Source organism: Silurus aristotelis (assembly GCF_946808225.1).
Source record: "Silurus aristotelis genome assembly, chromosome: 6".
Taxonomy (NCBI): Eukaryota; Metazoa; Chordata; class Actinopteri; order Siluriformes; family Siluridae; genus Silurus; species Silurus aristotelis.
This window is the reverse complement of record NC_139579.1, coordinates 33791410-33809661: the sequence shown is the minus strand read 5'-3', so window position 1 is coordinate 33809661 and position 18252 is coordinate 33791410. Positions and strand designations below refer to the sequence as shown.

The 18252-nt window shown below is 46.5% G+C and overlaps 1 protein-coding gene across 1 annotated transcript in view; it reads left to right on the top strand.

Annotated features, from left to right (window-relative positions):
* The window catches only part of birc6 (baculoviral IAP repeat containing 6), a 97000-nt gene extending 83706 nt beyond the window's left edge, over positions 1–13294 (top strand). Inside the window, exons 70-74 of the mRNA XM_083545464.1 lie at positions 1786–1947; positions 2167–2244; positions 2985–3173; positions 12290–12424; positions 12518–13294. Coding sequence (XP_083401590.1) covers positions 1786–1947; positions 2167–2244; positions 2985–3173; positions 12290–12424; positions 12518–12700 — 747 coding nt within the window. The 3' untranslated portion in view covers positions 12701–13294. The remainder of the gene's footprint in view (positions 1–1785; positions 1948–2166; positions 2245–2984; positions 3174–12289; positions 12425–12517) is intronic.
* The last annotated feature ends 4958 nt before the right edge of the window (positions 13295–18252 follow it).

Genomic DNA, 18252 nt, shown 5'->3' with positions numbered 1-18252 from the left:
CTGTGTGTGAGTGAGTGAGTGTCTGTGTGTGAGTGAGTGAGTGTCTGTGTGTGAGTGAGTGAGTGAGTGTCTGTGTGTGAGTGAGTGTGTGAGTGTCTGTGTGTGAGTGAGTGTCTGTGTGTGAGTGAGTGTCTGTGTGTGAGTGAGTGTCTGTGTGTGAGTGAGTGTCTGTGTGTGAGTGAGTGAGTGAGTGTCTGTGTGTGAGTGAGTGAGTGAGTGTCTGTGTGTGAGTGAGTGAGTGTGTGTGTGTGTCTGTGTGTGAGTGAGTGAGTGAGTGTGTGTGTGTGTGTGAGTGTGTGAGTGAGTGAGTGTCTGTCTGTGTGAGTGAGTGAGTGAGTGTGTGTGTGTGTGTGAGTGTCTGTGCGAGTGAGTGAGTGAGTGTCTGTCTGTGCGAGTGAGTGAGTGAGTGTCTGTCTGTGCGAGTGAGTGAGTGAGTGTCTGTCTGTGCGAGTGAGTGAGTGAGTGTCTGTCTGTGCGAGTGAGTGAGTGAGTGTCTGTCTGTGCGAGTGAGTGAGTGAGTGAGTCTCTGTGTGCCAGTGTGTGAGTGTGTGCCTCTGTGTGAGTGTGTGCCTCTGTGTGAGTGTGTGCCTCTGTGTAAGTGTGTGCCTCTGTGTGAGTGTGTGCCAGTGTGTGCCTCTGTGCCAGTGTGTGCCTCTGTGCCAGTGTGTGCCTCTGTGCCAGTGTGTGCCTCTGTGCCAGTGTGTGCCTCTGTGCGAGTGTGTGCCTCTGTGCAAGTGTGTGCCAGTGTGTGCCTCTGTGCCAGTGTGTGCCTCTGTGCCAGTGTGTGCCTCTGTGCCAGTGTGTGCCTCTGTGCGAGTGTGTGCCTCTGTGCCAGTGTGTGCCTCTGTGCGAGTGTGTGCCTCTGTGCGAGTGTGTGCCTCTGTGCGAGTGTGTGCCAGTGTGTGCCTCTGTGCGAGTGTGTGCCTCTGTGCGAGTGTGTGCCTCTGTGCGAGTGTGTGCCTCTGTGCGAGTGTGTGCCTCTGTGCGAGTGTGTGTGTGCCTCTGTGCGAGTGTGTGTGTGCCTCTGTGCGAGTGTGTGTGTGCCTCTGTGCGAGTGTGTGTGTGCCTCTGTGCGAGTGTGTGTGTGCCTCTGTGTCTCTGTGTGTGTGTGTCTCTGTGTGAGTGTGTGCCTCTGTGTGCCTCTGTGTGCCTCTGTGTGAGTGTGTGCCTCTGTGTGCCTCTGTGTGAGTGTGTGTGAGTGTGTGCCTCTGTGTGAGTGTGTGTGAGTGTGTGCCTCTGTGTGCCTCTGTGTGCCTCTGTGCCTCTGTGTGAGTGTGTGCCTCTGTGTGCCTCTGTGTGCCTCTGTGTGAGTGTGTGTGAGTGTGTGTGAGTGTGTGCCTCTGTGTGCCTCTGTGTGCCTGTGTGTGCCTCTGTGTGCCTCTGTGTGCCTGTGTGTGCCTCTGTGTGAGTGTGTGTGCCTCTGTGTGAGTGTGTGTGCCTCTGTGTGAGTGTGTGTGCCTCTGTGTGAGTGTGTGTGCCTCTGTGTGAGTGTGTGTGCCTCTGTGTGAGTGTGTGTGCCTCTGTGTGAGTGTGTGTGCCTCTGTGTGAGTGTGTGTGCCTCTGTGTGAGTGTGTGTGCCTCTGTGTGAGTGTGTGTGCCTCTGTGTGAGTGTGTGTGCCTCTGTGTGAGTGTGTGTGAGTGTGTGCCTCTGTGTGAGTGTGTCTAAACAGAACCAATGTCTGAGTGGCACAAGCTTGTTTGCCCCATCACTGAATACACTTATCTTACCCCCCCCCCCCCCCCTCTCTCTCTCTCTCTCTCTCTCTCTCTCTCTCTCTCTCTCAGGTGTTGATTACAGGTCCAGCAGACACTCCGTATGCTAACGGCTGCTTTGAGTTTGATGTGTATTTTCCTCAGGATTATCCAAACTCTCCTCCTCTGGTTAATCTGGAGACGACGGGAGGCCACAGTGTGCGCTTTAACCCAAACCTCTACAACGACGGCAAGGTCTGTGTTTACACGTCTGTCTGTGTGTCTGCATACATGTCTATCTTTACGTCTTTGTGTATGTCTGCCGGTGTATCTCTTTTTGTCTGTCTCTGTGTCAGCATGTCTGTCTGTCTCTCTGTATCTGTCTGTGTCCACATGTCTGTCTGTCTTTCACTGAACCTCACTTTTAAGTTTTAGATGTAAAAGAATGTCTTGTTGATTCTTGTCCCCCCTCAGGTGTGTTTAAGTATCCTGAACACGTGGCACGGACGCCCTGAGGAGAAGTGGAACCCGCAGACGTCTAGTTTTTTACAGGTCAGATTCTCTCTCTATCTCTCTCATATTATCTCTTCACCACAGTGCGAGACTTTTCTCATTGTTCTCTCTGATTTCTATGGTTACAGCATTTTTACATGTTCTAGGTGGTGCGCTAGTTTATTCTCCGGGTTTTGTGTGTGTGTGTGTGTGTGTGTGTGTGTGTGTGTGTGTGTGTGTGTGTGTGTGTGTTTCCCAATCGCCTAGCAAAAGCAGTGTAACAACAGCGAGTGTGCTAATGAGCGAATCCCACGAGAGTGCGGTTTACAACTCATTCTGTTTTTATATCAATGGAGGATTGATTTCTTTTTAAGGTCTGGGTTTGTTGCCTGATCAGCATTCTGATCACGCTGGTGGGAGCGTGTTACACACACACACACACACACACACACACACACACACTTTAACCATCCCTCTCCTCTCCTTCCAGTCCTGTCTCTCCACTCCCCCTCATTTTGTGTGAGTTATTGATCTGAATGTACATACATATGCGTGCGTGTGTGTGTGTCGTCCTCGTCCTGTCCCCGTGGGTTTGTCCAGTAGTTCATAAAGATGTCTCTATTGATTCTGTAACACCACTTATAGATTGGTGGACATTCGCCAGTAGGACATCACAAAAAAAATCTCTCACACACACACTTTTTCTGTCTTTCTGTCTCTCTCTTTCTCTAATCATCATGGATATTTCATTGGTATTTTACACTGTGTGTGTGTGTGTGTGTGTGTGTGTGTGTGTGTAGGTGCTGGTATCTGTGCAGTCTTTGATCCTGGTGTGTGAGCCGTACTTTAACGAGCCGGGGTACGAGCGTTCCCGTGGCACGCCCAGCGGCACTCAGAGCTCCAGAGAGTACGATGGAAACATCCGCCAGGCCACGGTCAAGTGGGCCATGCTGGAGCAGATCCGCAATCCGTCCCCCTGTTTTAAAGAGGTATACACACACACACACACACACCCCATGTTGCTTTCAGTATATCTCTCGTGGGTGTGGAATACCGTCTCATTAAAGCGGATTAGCAAAACATTGCTATCTACACATGCTCTCCAGAGGCACAATGGATCTCCACAGCTTCGTTCTCAGCTTTATTGTTCTTCTGAAGTCTCTGTAGAAGGTAACAAGCGCTCGTATGTGACTGAGGAAATCGGTTTTGGTGATCGAGGGATAGAAAGAACTCTGTCATTAAATAGTGCAGCTACACAGCAGCAAAATACATTTTAGTGTCAGTACAGATCTACTGTCCTCTAAAATAACAACCAAGTCATTATTATCTAAATAACTGCCAACAAAAGTAAGTACACCAGTGATAACATCTGTACATGGTGTAAACATGTAAATCCACATGTTCTATTCATCATGTTCTTGTCTGCTTATCATTTACATTTACAGCATGTAGCAGAAGCTCTTATCCAGAGCGACGTACTAAAGTGCTTTGAGTCTGTAGTAATGAATAAATCTACACTGTACACCAAATTACACACTTCATATAAATAAACACACTAGAATTCTACAAACTTGGAAAGTGCTAATTTAGGTATTTCAGGAAGATGAAGGTCTTCAGTCGTCGCTTGAAGATAGTCAGGGACTCTGCTGTACAGACATCTAGGTGAAGTTCATTCCACCACCTCGGTGCCAGAACAGAGAAGAATCTTGAAGTGTACTTACCTCTCATTCTGAGAGAAGGTGGTACCAGTGGAGCAGTGCTGGAGGATCTCAGACAGCGTGGTGCAGTGCGAGATGTGATGAGGTCACTGAGGTGCTGGTCCATTTTTGGCCTTGTAGGGATCATCAGGGTTTTGAATCTGATACGTGCAGCTACTGGAAGCCAGTGAAGGAGCAGCAGTGAGGTGGTGTGGGAGAACTTGGGCTGATTGAACAAAAGCCGTGCAGCTGCGTTTTGGATCATTTGCAGTGGATGAATAGCGTTCAGGGGAAGACCTGCCAGCAGAGAGCTGCAGTAGTGAAGTCTCAAAATCACAAGAGACTAAACAAGCCCAGCCTGTGTGGACAGAAATGGTCGAATCTTTCAAATGTTGTAGAGAAGAAATCGACAAGAACGAGCAACATTAGCAACATGTGAGAAGAAGGACAGTTGATTGTCCATAGTTACCCCGATGTTACGAGCAGTGGCTGAAGGGGAGAGCAGAGAGTCATGAAGAGTTATTTGGAGATCTTGACCTGGGGATGAATCACCTGGGATGACCAGCAGTTCTGTTTTGCTGGGGTTGGGTTTTAGTTGGTGAGCACTCATCCACAAAGATGTGTCAAGCATGCTGAGATCCGAGCAGAAGCGGTGGTATCTGATGGAGGGGAAAAAAAGATAAGTTGAGTGTCATCTGCATAGCAGTGATAAGAAAACCCATGTGAGGATATGACTTCACCAATGGAGTGTGTATAGAGGGAGAAAAGGAGGGGACCAAGTACCGAGCCTTGTGGGACACCAGTGTTTTCTGCACAGGGCAAATGTGGATCCCCTCCATGTTACCTGGTATGAGCGACCTTCTTGGTAGGAAGCAAACCATTCCCATGCTGTTCCGTGGATACCGAGGCTCATGAGGGTTGACGAGAGTCTTGTGGTTGACTGTGTCAAATGCTGCTGAAAGGTCCAGAAAGATAAGTACAGATGCAGCTTGGCTGATCGAGCAGCATGTAGTTTCTCAGAAACAGCCAAAAGGGCCGTCTCTGTGGAATGTGCCGCTTTGAACCCAGACTGGTTCGGATCATGGAGGTTGTTCTGTGAGAGATAAACAGACAGTTGGGTAAAAACAGTGCATTCCAGAGATTTAGAAAGAAAGGAGAGAAGTGATACCGGTCTGTAGTTGTTGATGTCTGATGGATCCGGAGCAGGTTTCTTCAAGATGGGAATAACCCTTGCTTGCTTGAAGGTAGTTGGTACATAGCGAGATGTTAATGACCCATTGATGATTGTGGAGATGAAGGGCAGGAGATCTTGTGTGATGGCTCTGTGACGCAAACAGACGCAGGAAATATAAGATCTCACTTTCTCATGAAAAAAACTTACTTCAATTAAACTGATCATATTCTAATGATGAACATTTTCGGGATATTAAACACTCACTGTGGAGCAGCGTCAGGGGTTTTGAGGTGTGTTGTATCTATAGCGAGGTCCCTCATCACCTGGCTGGATTGGATGCTTGGTTGCCATGGAGATGTGTCAGGACAGGACAGTAATAAGGCTGATGTATTATTTTGGTTCTCTTCCGAGTCGGCGCTCTTTAACGCCTCTGCTATAATGAGCAGAATTAAAGGTGCAGCAACGGAGAATTATGGAGCGCCTGTCTTCAACAATGACGCAACAGGAATCAGTGTTTGTCTGACTCATCTCTAGGCACTCGCCCCGCTCACGTCTCATCTCGCTCATGTCTCGACGCTCACTTCTCATCTCGCTCAAGTCTTGACGCTTACTTCTCATCTTGGAAAGTAAAAATACACAAACATACAAAACATTCATTGAGAGCTTAGAGTATAGATGCTGTGTGTGTGTGTGAGAGTGAGAGTGTGTGAGACTTTTATTTGGCATCGGCATCCATCACTGTGTCCGCTCCGAGTGAGTGTGTAAACACCCCAGAGTCACACACATGTAATCAGATTAGGACAGCTTGACAAATGACCTTTTACTACACACACACACACACACACACACACACACACACACACACACACACACACACACACACACACCTCGAGTGTGTGTCTATAGAACTACTGATTCATTCATTATTACTACAGGAACCTTAACTCGCCCACTATTCGTGTGTGTGTGTGTGTGTGTGTGTGTGTGTGAGAGTGGAATCTCTATTAAAAACGCATCAGTAGCTGATGCTCTAATAAGAGACACTAACAAACTTGGTGACCTTTTAGGTAATAAAGACCAGGGGCGAGAGGAAGTACTAATCACACACACACACTTTGACTCTTTTCTTGTATGGATCAGAATTCCTGCTGCCTGAGATTAGATAATTATTGGAACAGATTTCTTAGTTGGTTGCCCTAACATCAGGTCTGATGGTGTTCCAGCTGTGGAGCCCAGCAGCTTCATGCAGTTGTGTGTTTCTGCAGGTTCCTTCCCTCACTCAGTTGGGTGGTCTGTTGATTGACCTTTCTATCTTCCCCATGATGAAGTTCTTTGTTGTGATGGTGTGTTCTGGATCACTGTTTAGCTGCATGATGATGATGATGAAGTTTCTATTGATGCGTTTCTGATTAAATTGGCAACCAATGTTTCTGTAGACTTTTCATTTCCATCATCAGTTCGAACTAATGAGTCTGTTCTAGATGCAGCCACGCAAGCCATGACACCACCACCATGCTTCACTTATCAGCTTATATGATGTGGATCATGAGTAGATCTTTTCTTTCTCCACACTTGGCCTTTCCATCACTATGGTAAAGGTTTTTCTTGGTTCTAGAACGTTTGGGGATCGTCTGGATTTTTTTGTGAATTCCTGTCTGTTCTTCTGATGAGAAGGTTGGATCTACTGGGCTCTATGGGTGTTGGTGGTGATGTCTGGTGTTTTTCTGCATGTTCTTCACAGCTTTCACATTGCTTCTGTCACCATCTGCTTTTGATTTCCTTAGAGGACATTTTTCATGTCTGCTTATTAAACCATCAGTGGTTTTAACCCTTTATTTTATTTATTGCAATCTTTCTTTACATTCTTTGTTCCCCTGCATCCTTCTTTTTTCCTTCCTCCTACCCCTTTCTTTTTTCTCCAGTCCTTTCTTTCCTTTACATTTCTTTACTTTCATCTTTCCCTTTCTCTCCTTCTGTTCCCTCCCTCCCTTCCAGAGTCTCTTATTGCCCTATGCCCAGTGGTAATGTAGATGTTTTTCTCAGCTTCTGTCCTTCTTGCTCATTTCTTTGTCGATGTTCAGGGCTGTGTTTAATATTAAAGAGAAGTCAGAAGATTAGGACTCAGAAGTGGTGTAAGTTTGTTTAAACTTCAGGTTGTTATGGAGAATAAAGTCTGAAAAGTCTTGAGTCCAGATTGACCCTGTTCCAGAGTGATGGTGATTGAGGAAAAGAAGAGAAGCAGATGAAATGATGCCTTTCTCCCACCCAGTTCCTACTGTAGAAGTGTTATGATCTGAGGTTGCTTCAGTTGGTCAGGTCGAGTTTCAGCAGCATGATGTGGCCAAAACCTGAGGTTCAGCTACTAATGACCAGAACATACTGAATGACCAGGTTTCTTCATCTGTGTGTGTGTGTGAGAGAGAGAGAGAGGTGTCCTTCCTCCGCTCCAACTCTAATGGGCCGTAAAACTCCTGCTCTGACGTCAGAGACCCACTGTTTATTACCCGTGTGTGTGTGTGTGTGTGTGTGTGTGTGTGTGTGTGTGTGTGTGTGTGTGTGTGTGGAGTATCTGTATGCTCTACTGTGTATCAGTATATTGCATTACCCCCTTTTTCCACATCACTGCTTTAATGTCATCACAACTCTCTCTCTCTCTCTCTGATTGTGTATAAACGTGATGTGACAGGTGTTTGTTTTAAAGCTGTTTTACAGAGTGGCTGTGTGTGTGAGTGAATTAGCGAGTAAGCGACTGTGTGAATGAGTAAATAAATTAGTGAGTGAGTGAGACAGTGAGTGAGTGAGTGAGACAGTGAGTGAGTGAGTGAGACAGTGAGTGAGTGAGTGAGACAGTGAGTGAGTGAGTGAGACAGTGAGTGAGTGAGTGAGACAGTGAGTGAGTGAGTGAGACAGTGAGTGAGTGAGACAGTGAGTGAGTGAGTGAGACAGTGAGTGAGTGAGTGAGACAGTGAGTGAGTGAGTGAGACAGTGAGTGAGTGAGTGAGACAGTGAGTGAGTGAGTGAGACAGTGAGTGACAGTGAGAGAGTGAGTGAGTGAGTGACAGTAAGTGAGTGAGTGAGTGAGTGACAGTAAGTGAGTGAGTGAGTGACAGTAAGTGAGTGAGTGAGTGACAGTAAGTGAGTGAGACAGTGAGTGAGTGAGTGAGACAGTGAGTGAGTGAGTGAGACAGTGAGTGAGTGAGTGAGACAGTGAGTGAGTGAGTGAGACAGTGAGTGAGTGAGTGAGTGAGACAGTGAGTGAGTGAGTGAGTGAGACAGTGAGTGAGTGAGTGAGACAGTGAGTGAGTGAGTGAGACAGTGAGTGAGTGAGTGAGTGAGACAGTGAGTGAGTGAGTGAGACAGTGAGTGAGTGAGTGAGACAGTGAGTGAGTGAGACAGTGAGTGAGTGAGTGACAGTGAGAGTGTGAGTGACAGTGAGAGTGTGAGTGACAGTGAGAGTGAGTGACAGTGAGAGTGAGTGACAGTGAGAGTGAGTGACAGTAAGTGAGTGAGTGAGTGAGTGACAGTAAGTGAGTGAGTGAGTGACAGTAAGTGAGTGAGTGAGTGACAGTAAGTGAGTGAGTGAGTGACAGTAAGTGAGTGAGTGAGTGACAGTAAGTGAGTGAGTGAGTGACAGTGAGTGAGTGAGTGAGTGACAGTGAGTGAGTGAGTGAGTGAGTGAGTGAGTGACAGTGAGTGAGTGACAGTGAGTGAGTGACAGTGAGTGAGTGACAGTGAGTGAGTGACAGTGAGAGTGACAGTGACAGTGAGTAAGTGACAGTGAGAGTGAGTGACAGTGAGTGAGTGACAGTGACTGACAGTGAGTGAGTGACAGTGAGAGTGAGTGAGTGAGTGACAGTGAGAGTGAGTGAGTGAGAGTGAGTGACAGTGACAGTGAGAGAGTGAGTGACAGTGAGAGAGTGAGTGACAGTGACAGTGAGAGAGTGAGTGACAGTGAGAGAGTGAGTGACAGTGAGAGAGTGAGTGAGTGACAGTGAGAGAGTGAGTGAGTGACAGTGAGAGAGTGAGTGAGTGACAGTGAGAGAGTGAGTGAGTGACAGTGAGAGAGTGAGTGAGTGACAGTGAGAGAGTGAGTGAGTGAGTGACAGTGAGTGAGTGAGTGACAGTGAGTGAGTGACAGTGAGTGAGTGACAGTGAGTGAGTGACAGTGAGTGAGTGAGTGACAGTGAGTGAGTGACAGTGAGAGAGTGAGTGAGTGACAGTGAGTGAGTGACAGTGAGAGAGTGAGACAGTGACAGTGAGAGAGGGAGTGAGTGACAGTGAGGGAGTGACAGTGAGAGAGGGAGTGAGTGACAGTGAGGGAGTGACAGTGAGCGACAGTGAGGGAGTGACAGTGAGCGACAGTGAGGGAGTGACAGTGAGCGACAGTGAGGGAGTGACAGTGAGCGACAGTGAGGGAGTGACAGTGAGCGACAGTGAGGGAGTGACAGTGAGCGACAGTGACAGTGAGCGACAGTGAGGGAGCGACAGTGAGGGAGCGACAGTGAGGGAGCGACAGTGAGCGACAGTGACAGTGAGCGACAGTGAGCGACAGTGAGCGACAGTGACGGTGAGCGACAGTGACGGTGAGCGACAGTGACGGTGAGCGACAGTGACGGTGAGCGACAGTGACGGTGAGCGACAGTGAGTGAGCGACAGTGACGGTGAGCGACAGTGACGGTGAGCGACAGTGACGGTGAGCGACAGTGACAGTGAGCGAGTAAATGAGTGACAGTGAGTGAGTGACAGTGAGTGAGTGACAGTGAGTGAGTGACAGTGAGTGAGTGACAGTGAGTGAGTGACAGTGAGTGAGCGACAGTGACAGTGAGTGCGTGAGCGACAGTGACAGTGACAGTGAGAGAGTGAGCGACAGTAAAAGAGTGAGTGAGTGACAGTGAGTGAGTAAATGAGTAAGTGACAGTGAGTGAGTAAATGAGTGACAGTGAGTGAGTGACAGTGAGTGAGTGACAGTGAGTGAGCGACAGTGACAGTGAGTGCGTGAGCGACAGTGACAGTGACAGTGAGAGAGTGAGCGACAGTAAAAGAGTGAGTGAGTGACAGTGAGTGAGTAAATGAGTAAGTGACAGTGAGTGAGTAAATGAGTGAGTGACAGTGAGAGTGAGTGAGTGACAGTGAGAGTGAGTGAGTGACAGTGAGAGTGAGTGAGTGACAGTGAGTGAGAGTGAGTGAGTGACAGTGAGTGACAGTGAGAGTGAGTGACAGTGAGAGTGAGTGACAGTGAGAGTGAGTGACAGTGAGAGTGAGTGAGTGACAGTGAGAGTGAGTGAGTGACAGTGAGAGTGAGTGAGTGACAGTGAGAGTGAGTGAGTGACAGTGAGAGTGAGTGAGTGACAGTGTGAGTGACAGTGTGAGTGACAGTGTGAGTGACAGTGAGTGAGTGACAGTGAGTGAGTGACAGTGAGTGAGTGACAGTGAGTGAGTGACAGTGTGAGTGACAGTGAGTGAGTGACAGTGAGTGAGTGACAGTGAGTGAGTGACAGTGAGTGAGTGACAGTGAGTGAGTGACAGTGAGTGAGAGTGAGTGAGTGAGTGACAGTGAGTGAGAGTAAGAGTGACAGTGAGTGAGTAAATGAGTGAGTGACAGTGAGTGAGTAAATGAGTGAGTGACAGTGAGTGAGTAAATGAGTGAGTGACAGTGAGTGACAGTGAGTGTGAAAGTAAGAGTGAGTGAGTGTGAAAGTAAGAGTGAGTGAGTGTGAAAGTAAGAGTGAGTGAGTGTGAAAGTAAGAGTGAGTGAGTGTGAAAGTAAGAGTGAGTGAGTGTGAAAGTAAGAGTGAGTGAGTGTGAAAGTAAGAGTGAGTGAGTGTGAGAGTAAGAGTGAGTGAGCGAGCGAGCGAGCGACAGTTAGAGTGACAGTGAGTGAGTGAGTAAATGAGTGAGAGAGTGAGTGACAGTGAGAGAGTGAGTGAGTGACAGTGAGAGAGTGGGTGAGTGACAGTGAGAGAGTGAGTGAGTGACAGTGAGTGTGAAAGTAAGAGTGACAGTGAGTGTGAAAGTAAGAGTGACAGTGAGTGTGAAAGTAAGAGTGAGTGAGTGTGAAAGTAAGAGTGAGTGAGTGTGAAAGTAAGAGTGAGTGAGTGTGAAAGTAAGAGTGAGTGAGTGTGAAAGTAAGAGTGAGTGAGTGTGAGAGTAAGAGTGAGTGAGTGTGAGAGTAAGAGTGAGTGAGTGTGAGAGTAAGAGTGAGTGAGTGTGAGAGTAAGAGTGAGTGAGTGAGTGTGAGAGTAAGAGTGAGTGAGTGAGTGTGAGAGTAAGAGTGAGTGAGTGAGTGTGAGAGTAAGAGTGAGTGAGTGAGTGTGAGAGTAAGAGTGAGTGAGTGAGTGTGAGAGTAAGAGTGAGTGAGTGAGCGAGCGAGCGAGCGACAGTTAGAGTGACAGTGAGTGAGTGACAGTGAGTGAGTGACAGTGAGTGAGTGACAGTGAGTGAGTAAATGAGTGTGAGAGTAAGAGTGAGGGACAGTGAGAGTAAGAGTGAGGGACAGTGAGAGTGAGGGACAGTGAGAGCGAGCGACAGTGAGAGTGAGTGAGTGAGCGAGCGACAGTGAGAGTGAGTGAGTGAGCGAGCGACAGTGAGAGTGAGTGAGTGAGCGAGCGACAGTGAGAGTGAGTGAGTGAGCGAGCGACAGTGAGAGTGAGTGAGTGAGCGAGCGACAGTGAGAGTGAGTGACAGACAGTGAGAGAGGGTGAGTGAGTGAGTGAGTGAGGGACAGTGAGTGAGTGAGTGAGGGACAGTGAGTGAGTGAGTGAGGGACAGTGAGTGAGTGAGTGAGGGACAGAAACAGTAAGTGGGCTTATGAATGAGTGATGTATTTGGAGCAGTAGTGAGATTTGTAAGAAGGAGAAGCGACGAGACTGAGATCAGTGTAAACGGTGAGAAACGGGTTACCATGGTGACTCCTGCTGTCATCTCGTCAGCCGTACACTTCTGCTCTGGAGCTTTCAATTCACTACATAACGAGATGGTGTGTGTGTGTGTGTGTGTGTGTGTGTGTGTGTGTGTGTGTGTGTGTGTGTGTGTGTGTGTGTGTGTGTGTGTGTGTGTGTGTGTGTGTGTGTGTGTGTGTGTGTGTGTGTGTGTGTGTGTGTGTGTGTGTGTGTGTGTGTGTGTGTGTGTGTGTGTGTGTGTGTGTGTGTGAGATCCTGTACACGTGGACAGGAAATGTAGCTATAAACTGATTGTGTGTGTGTGTGTGTGTGTGTGTGTGCGTGCGCGCGTGCAGGTGATCCATAAGCACTTCTACCAGAAGCGAGCTGAGATCATGGCTCAGTGTGAGGAGTGGATCTCCGACATCCAGCAGTACAGCAGTGATAAGAGAGTGGGACGCACCATGTCTCACCACGCAGCAGCACTCAAGGTAACACACACACACACACACACACACACACACACACACACCTCACTCGTCTCATGGCACATTTCATTAACCTCAGCATTTGTGTTTCCATAGCGACACACAGCTCAGTTAAGGGAGGAGCTTCTGAAGCTGCCCTGTCCTGACGGCCTGGAGCCTGATGGAGAGGAGTTTTCAGAGAAGACCTCCGCTCTCTCTAATGATCTCTCCAATCAGGAGACGGAAAAACCGAGCGAAGCCCAATGTCAAGATGCCCAGTGCAGCGATGGGCAGCTTTAAGCCCCACTTCCTCTGAGTTAAGCCCCTCCTTCTCTGAATAAAGCCCCACCCTCTTATGACTGTCTCTTGGAATCGCTGAAAGACTCGAGAGCTTCTGAGACGAAGCTTCTTTTTGTTCATATTTGTATGTAAGAATTTAATTACGTAACAGCAACAAGTTCGGAAAAGTGGAACCCCACAAACGCAGCGCCGCCCGTGAACTCGCCTGTTAATCCACCCGAGGACAGAAACACACACACACACACACACACACACCCTGTAAAAGCGTGTACACTTCTCTCTTTTCTCCTCCCAATTGTGAAATAACCACTGATTGCTATGTTATTAAACTTGTTTATGTAAACATGACCGAGGAAATTAGCATATATACAACACAACAGCTTCGACTCCGCCCTTTAATTTCTTTCCTTCCTGACTGTTAGCGTGAGAACAGGACACACACACACACACACACCTCTGGTCAGTGACTTTTGTTTCTTCGTTTTGATTTTTACGCCCCTGGTGTCAAGATGAATAAAGGTGATGCTCGGCGGGAAGCTCCGCCCCCATCACTGATTTTAAACACTTGAATAAAAACCAGCTGTTTGAGTTTCACTCGGAGAAATGTCTCCATCTGCTGCTGCTGCGTGATGTTTCTCCTCCTTCGCTCCCAGGGCACAGGAGGGGTTCGGAGTGGGCGTGGCTTTACAGGTAAATATGGGTGTGACCCCGAGTCACCTTATGAAGGATCACTATGGATATGTATTGAGCAACTCTGAGTGGGCGTGTCCTTCAGTCCGTATATGTAAATAAGAGCTGCTCTAAGTGGGAGTGTCTTTTCGTCTATATATAGAAGTGTCTTTTAGATCAGTTTTTATATTAGGGCGTGTCTTTATGCCCGTACATGGAAGTGAGTGGTGATCTGAGAGCTTCTGTATACATAATTACTACTGTGTGGGTGTGGCCTCATGTCTGTGTCCAGTTTTAAAAAGTGACAATCTGAAGGGGTGTGTTCATCAGATCCTTTATGCAAATGAGAGCAGCCCTGAGTGGGCGTGTCTTCATAGTTAAAATTGCCAGTGTGGGTCGTCTTCTAGCTCGTGTTGCTGATAAACGCGTTAAAACTGGGCTTTCAAACACCAAAAACTTTGTGCTTTTCCAAAAGACGTGAACGTCCTGGCAGCGTCACGGCATATCGTACCGAAATGTAAAGATTCTTCACATTTTTTATATTACTATCTCCATCGTAAGATCAAAGAAACTCTGGGAACCACCTGCAGGAACGGGGTATTTCTGAGCAGGTGTGCTCTTATATTCAGATATGGAAATCAGATCCACCTCGGGTGGGTGTGTCCTTCTCCGTATATGGCAGTGGAAGTATTAAGTCGGCGTGTCTGAATGAATGAATTTACACAGTAAATAATTTTCATGGAGTCTTTGTTAGCTCCGCCCACCTGGTCATTTATAAGCCACTATTTCACATCTGGATCATTACAGAATTCCAGAGCGCTCTGGAAAAGTTCCAGAGGACTTTTAATCATCTGTTTTCTCTTAATGACAATAAAAATGTCTGGATAAATAAATAAATAAATACAGAGGGATCAATTTATAAAATATTTGATATTATTTAAGGCTCTTCTACGTATAATATTTGTATTATTTTTAATTAAAATCTGTATATTTGAATTCTGATCTAATCTAAAAATAAATCTTATGATAAATAAATAATAATCAAAAGAAGGAATTTGAAATCATAGTTAGGGATCAGAAACTCGACAATATTACACGCTGAACATTTCGCCGCTCAGAGACGCGTCTCAGGTCTCCTCCGTTTTTCATGTCCTTTCTTCATTATTCTTCAATTTCTCCAGTTCACAGAGTGAAAAAAAGTAACTTTATATTTCCTCTAGTAACCTCACACTGGGGCTTTTCAGATGCAGCTCCGCCCCGACACTGACATCCACCTGGAGATCCTGAGCTGATCTGTTCTGCTTCACTACAGTCCTTTCATTTATTTAATGTGTGTGTGTGTGTGTGTGTGTGTGTGTGTGTGAATCAGCAACATTAATACAATTGTATTTGCATTTCCACGGCAGTGCAGTTAGAGCCTGGATTCTGATTGGTCGTGACTGAGACTCGGAGAAACAGACGCTCCACATAAACATATTCAATAACAAGAACAATCACTGATATGGTGAAACTTCCTAAGAGTGCGGAGACGTTTGTTACATTAATGGAGTGAGTCTCCAGTTATACTGCTCTCTCTCACGTGTCCTTGATTACGTGGACACTTTCCTCATCTTCAGCTGTGAGATTTTTATCATGCCCAAACTAAAACCTGATTCCATGTGATCTACGATGCCTGTGGTGTCTCTTCTGCTCAGAGAAGAAGCACACAGCATGGACCATATGATGATCATTTGAATGCAGATAACAGACAAGTAAATATACACAGTGGAGAAAAGCTGAGCTAAAACTCTTCCTGATCGGGTAAGAAAACACAGGAACCAGAGATGTGAGTCCAGACAAAGACTTTCTGTCTACCTCACATACCTATAGACCTACAGACCCTTTAGATCCTATAGACCTACAGATCCTACAGACCCTTTATTCCTACAGACCCTTTAGATCCTATAGACCTACAGATCCTACAGACCCTTTAGATCCTATAGACCTACAGATCCTACAGACCCTTTAGATCCTATAGACCTACAGATCCTACAGACCCTTTAGACCTTCAGATTCTTTAGACCCTGAACACACAGCACAGGAATGTGTTAGAGAACAGTGTGATGTTTATCTTCTACTAACCACCTTCACTTTTCCTTCACACTCTGTTCCCTCTTTTATATTGGATATAAATTTCTCTGATTACAAGTGCGATCCAGAGAGCAGAGGAACTAAAACAACTAAAAGCATGTGTGTGTGTGTGTGTGTGTGTGTGTGTGTGTGTGTGTGTGTGTGTGATAAAGAGAATGTGTATCATAAAACCTGCACACTGCTGCATTTCAAGGTCAGCGACATTTCCTTTTCATTAACCCTGTCCTTTACAGTGTGTGTGAGTGTGTGAGTGTGTGATGACCTGCTGGGTGGTGATGGTGTGTGATACGATGCTTATTGCATGTTATGTGCGTTAGTTTGGCTTTACTAAGGAAAGAGTTTGAGGCGGAGTCATTAAGGCAGCTTTAGTAAAAGGCGGAGTCAGAACAAGAGTCTAAGTATTAGAGAAAAAGCCATGGCAGTGGGCGTGGCTAAGATTAGAGCTAGTCGTGGCAGTGGGTGTGGCTAAGATTAGAGATAGTCGTGGCAGTGGGTGTGGCTAAGATTAGAAATAATCATGGCAGTGGGTGTGGCTAATATTAGAGCTAGTCATGGCACCGGATGTGGCTAAGATTAGAGATAGTCGTTGCAGTGGGCGGGGCTAAGATTTGAGACGGTTGTGGCATTGGGCGTGGCCAGGATCAAGTAATCGTGACAATGGGCATGGCCAGGATTTTATTGTTACTAATTACGTTATAAACTAATGCTACAATACAAAACCAATGCTAGCTAAAGTAATAGCAACTCGTAGCTGCTCTAACAGCTAGCAATTTCTCCAAAATTCTTAACATATGCTAAGCACATATTAGCGCACAGATCAGCAAGAAAGTTTTGCTAGCAACTCGCTAGCCTCTGTGTCGCCTCCTTTCAAAATGATAGCTTGTGTTAATGCTAGTCATTTAATTATGCTAACAAAGTTAACAGGCAGAAGCTAGCATGTTTTCAGGTCCCGCAGGAAAATAATGACATGCAAAATTATTCGTTTCTGCCATTTTATTCAAACTATCAACTGAAAAACAATCCATTTTACTGGTGTGCTGAGGAAGTGTGATGCTGTTGAACACTGTAGATGTTCAGTGAGGGATTTTTGGAGAAGGAGAAGCTGCAAGTGCTTTATGATGATTCGAGTTGCATGTGGATGTTTTTTTGGTTGTGGTGAAAAATATTAAATCAGAATCGAGTTAAATTTAATTGCTTCTGACCTTCACGGATCGCACCATGACTCACGCCTCGCATTGTGCAGTCTGAGCCTCTGGTCATATTAAAGCCTCACACACACACACACACACACACACACACACACACACAGGAGTCCTCCAGGGATCAGCTACAGGATGATATAATTAAGATAAATTACAAAACTGAAGTTTGTAAAGAGAAGATGTTCTTCCTCAAACGAGGAGAGTTTCAGAGTTACATCACATCACATGGTCGCTGCAACCTGCCATTCTGACACACACACACACACACACACACACACACACACACACACACACACTGGAATATTCACACTCATCAAATCTTAAACTAAAATACGTTCTTGTGTCATCACACTTTTCCAGCCAGAAGATCGAGTGTCCACCTGAGAAGGTACGTTTTAGCAGACAGCAGGTGAACAGAAAATTTGGTTTGAGTTTAAGAATCTGAGTGATGTCTAGACATCTGGTTCAGAACATTTCCATAACAGCAGGTGTTGTAGAGTTTATCTCAGTATGCAGAGCTTTGTAACTACTATACATCCTCCATCCTCCTGATCTGATGTGATCATACGGAAGATCTTCTGTTAGACACACTGCTGTAGATGCTGGCTCTGAAAGAAAGCATTCAGAACACAGTGGCTCACAGCTTGCTGTGTCTGGAGCACGTCAGAAGAGACATCAAAACTGGACCATAGAGCAGTGGAAGAAGATGGTCTAGTCCAGGGGTCACCAACATGGTCGCCCGCAAGGACCACAGGAGTCGTCCGCGGGCCTTTTCTAAAAAATCACCATAAATGCAGCTCACTGGTAAGTACCGCAAATTTTTTTTTTTGTTGCTATTTTTTATTTTTTTTATCTGTCACGGAAAGACCAAGAGTTGGAAACCGGAGTATGGTTAAACACCTTCTCTTTATTTAGTCTGAACATATACAAGGCAGAGGCTTGAGGAGAAGTACGAACCGTAATGCGGGTAGTCCAGGGATGATCACCAATGTGAACTGTTAAAGGCAAACCTATCTTGAGGGCTTCCTTCAAAGCGGAGCCAGAAGCATGGAAGTATGGGGAATACTAGTGGTAGGAAGTCCGGTAGATCTTCCATGGCAATAAGTAGATCCAACCGTGAGTGAAGTGGAATCAGGGCCGTATAAAGGGGAAAGGTAATGGGGAACAGGTGTAGGTGATTAGAGCAGGGAGAGGCTGAGTGAGAGTTAGAGCCTTGGAGGGAGGCGTGGCTGGTGGTTCCCTGACAAATTCACAAATTAATCCAAGGTGGCCTCTCCAGATCCAAAAATGGTGCTTTCACCATATTTAGCCCGACCTATTACAATACATGGACACCAGAGTCAGCTGTGTTCATGTGTACGACCACCAGACACTGTTACGGTTCAGGCATCATGGAACCAATAATCTGCATGATAAAGTTATTAATAACTTTTGTGACCTCGGCTTGCTGCGACCTCAGCCACAAAGACCAGGCCCCCGGCCCTCGGTGTCACCTGATGCCGGTGGCCGGGAGAGGGGACATCTGAAGCGCTGCTCGAGAAAGCGGAGGCT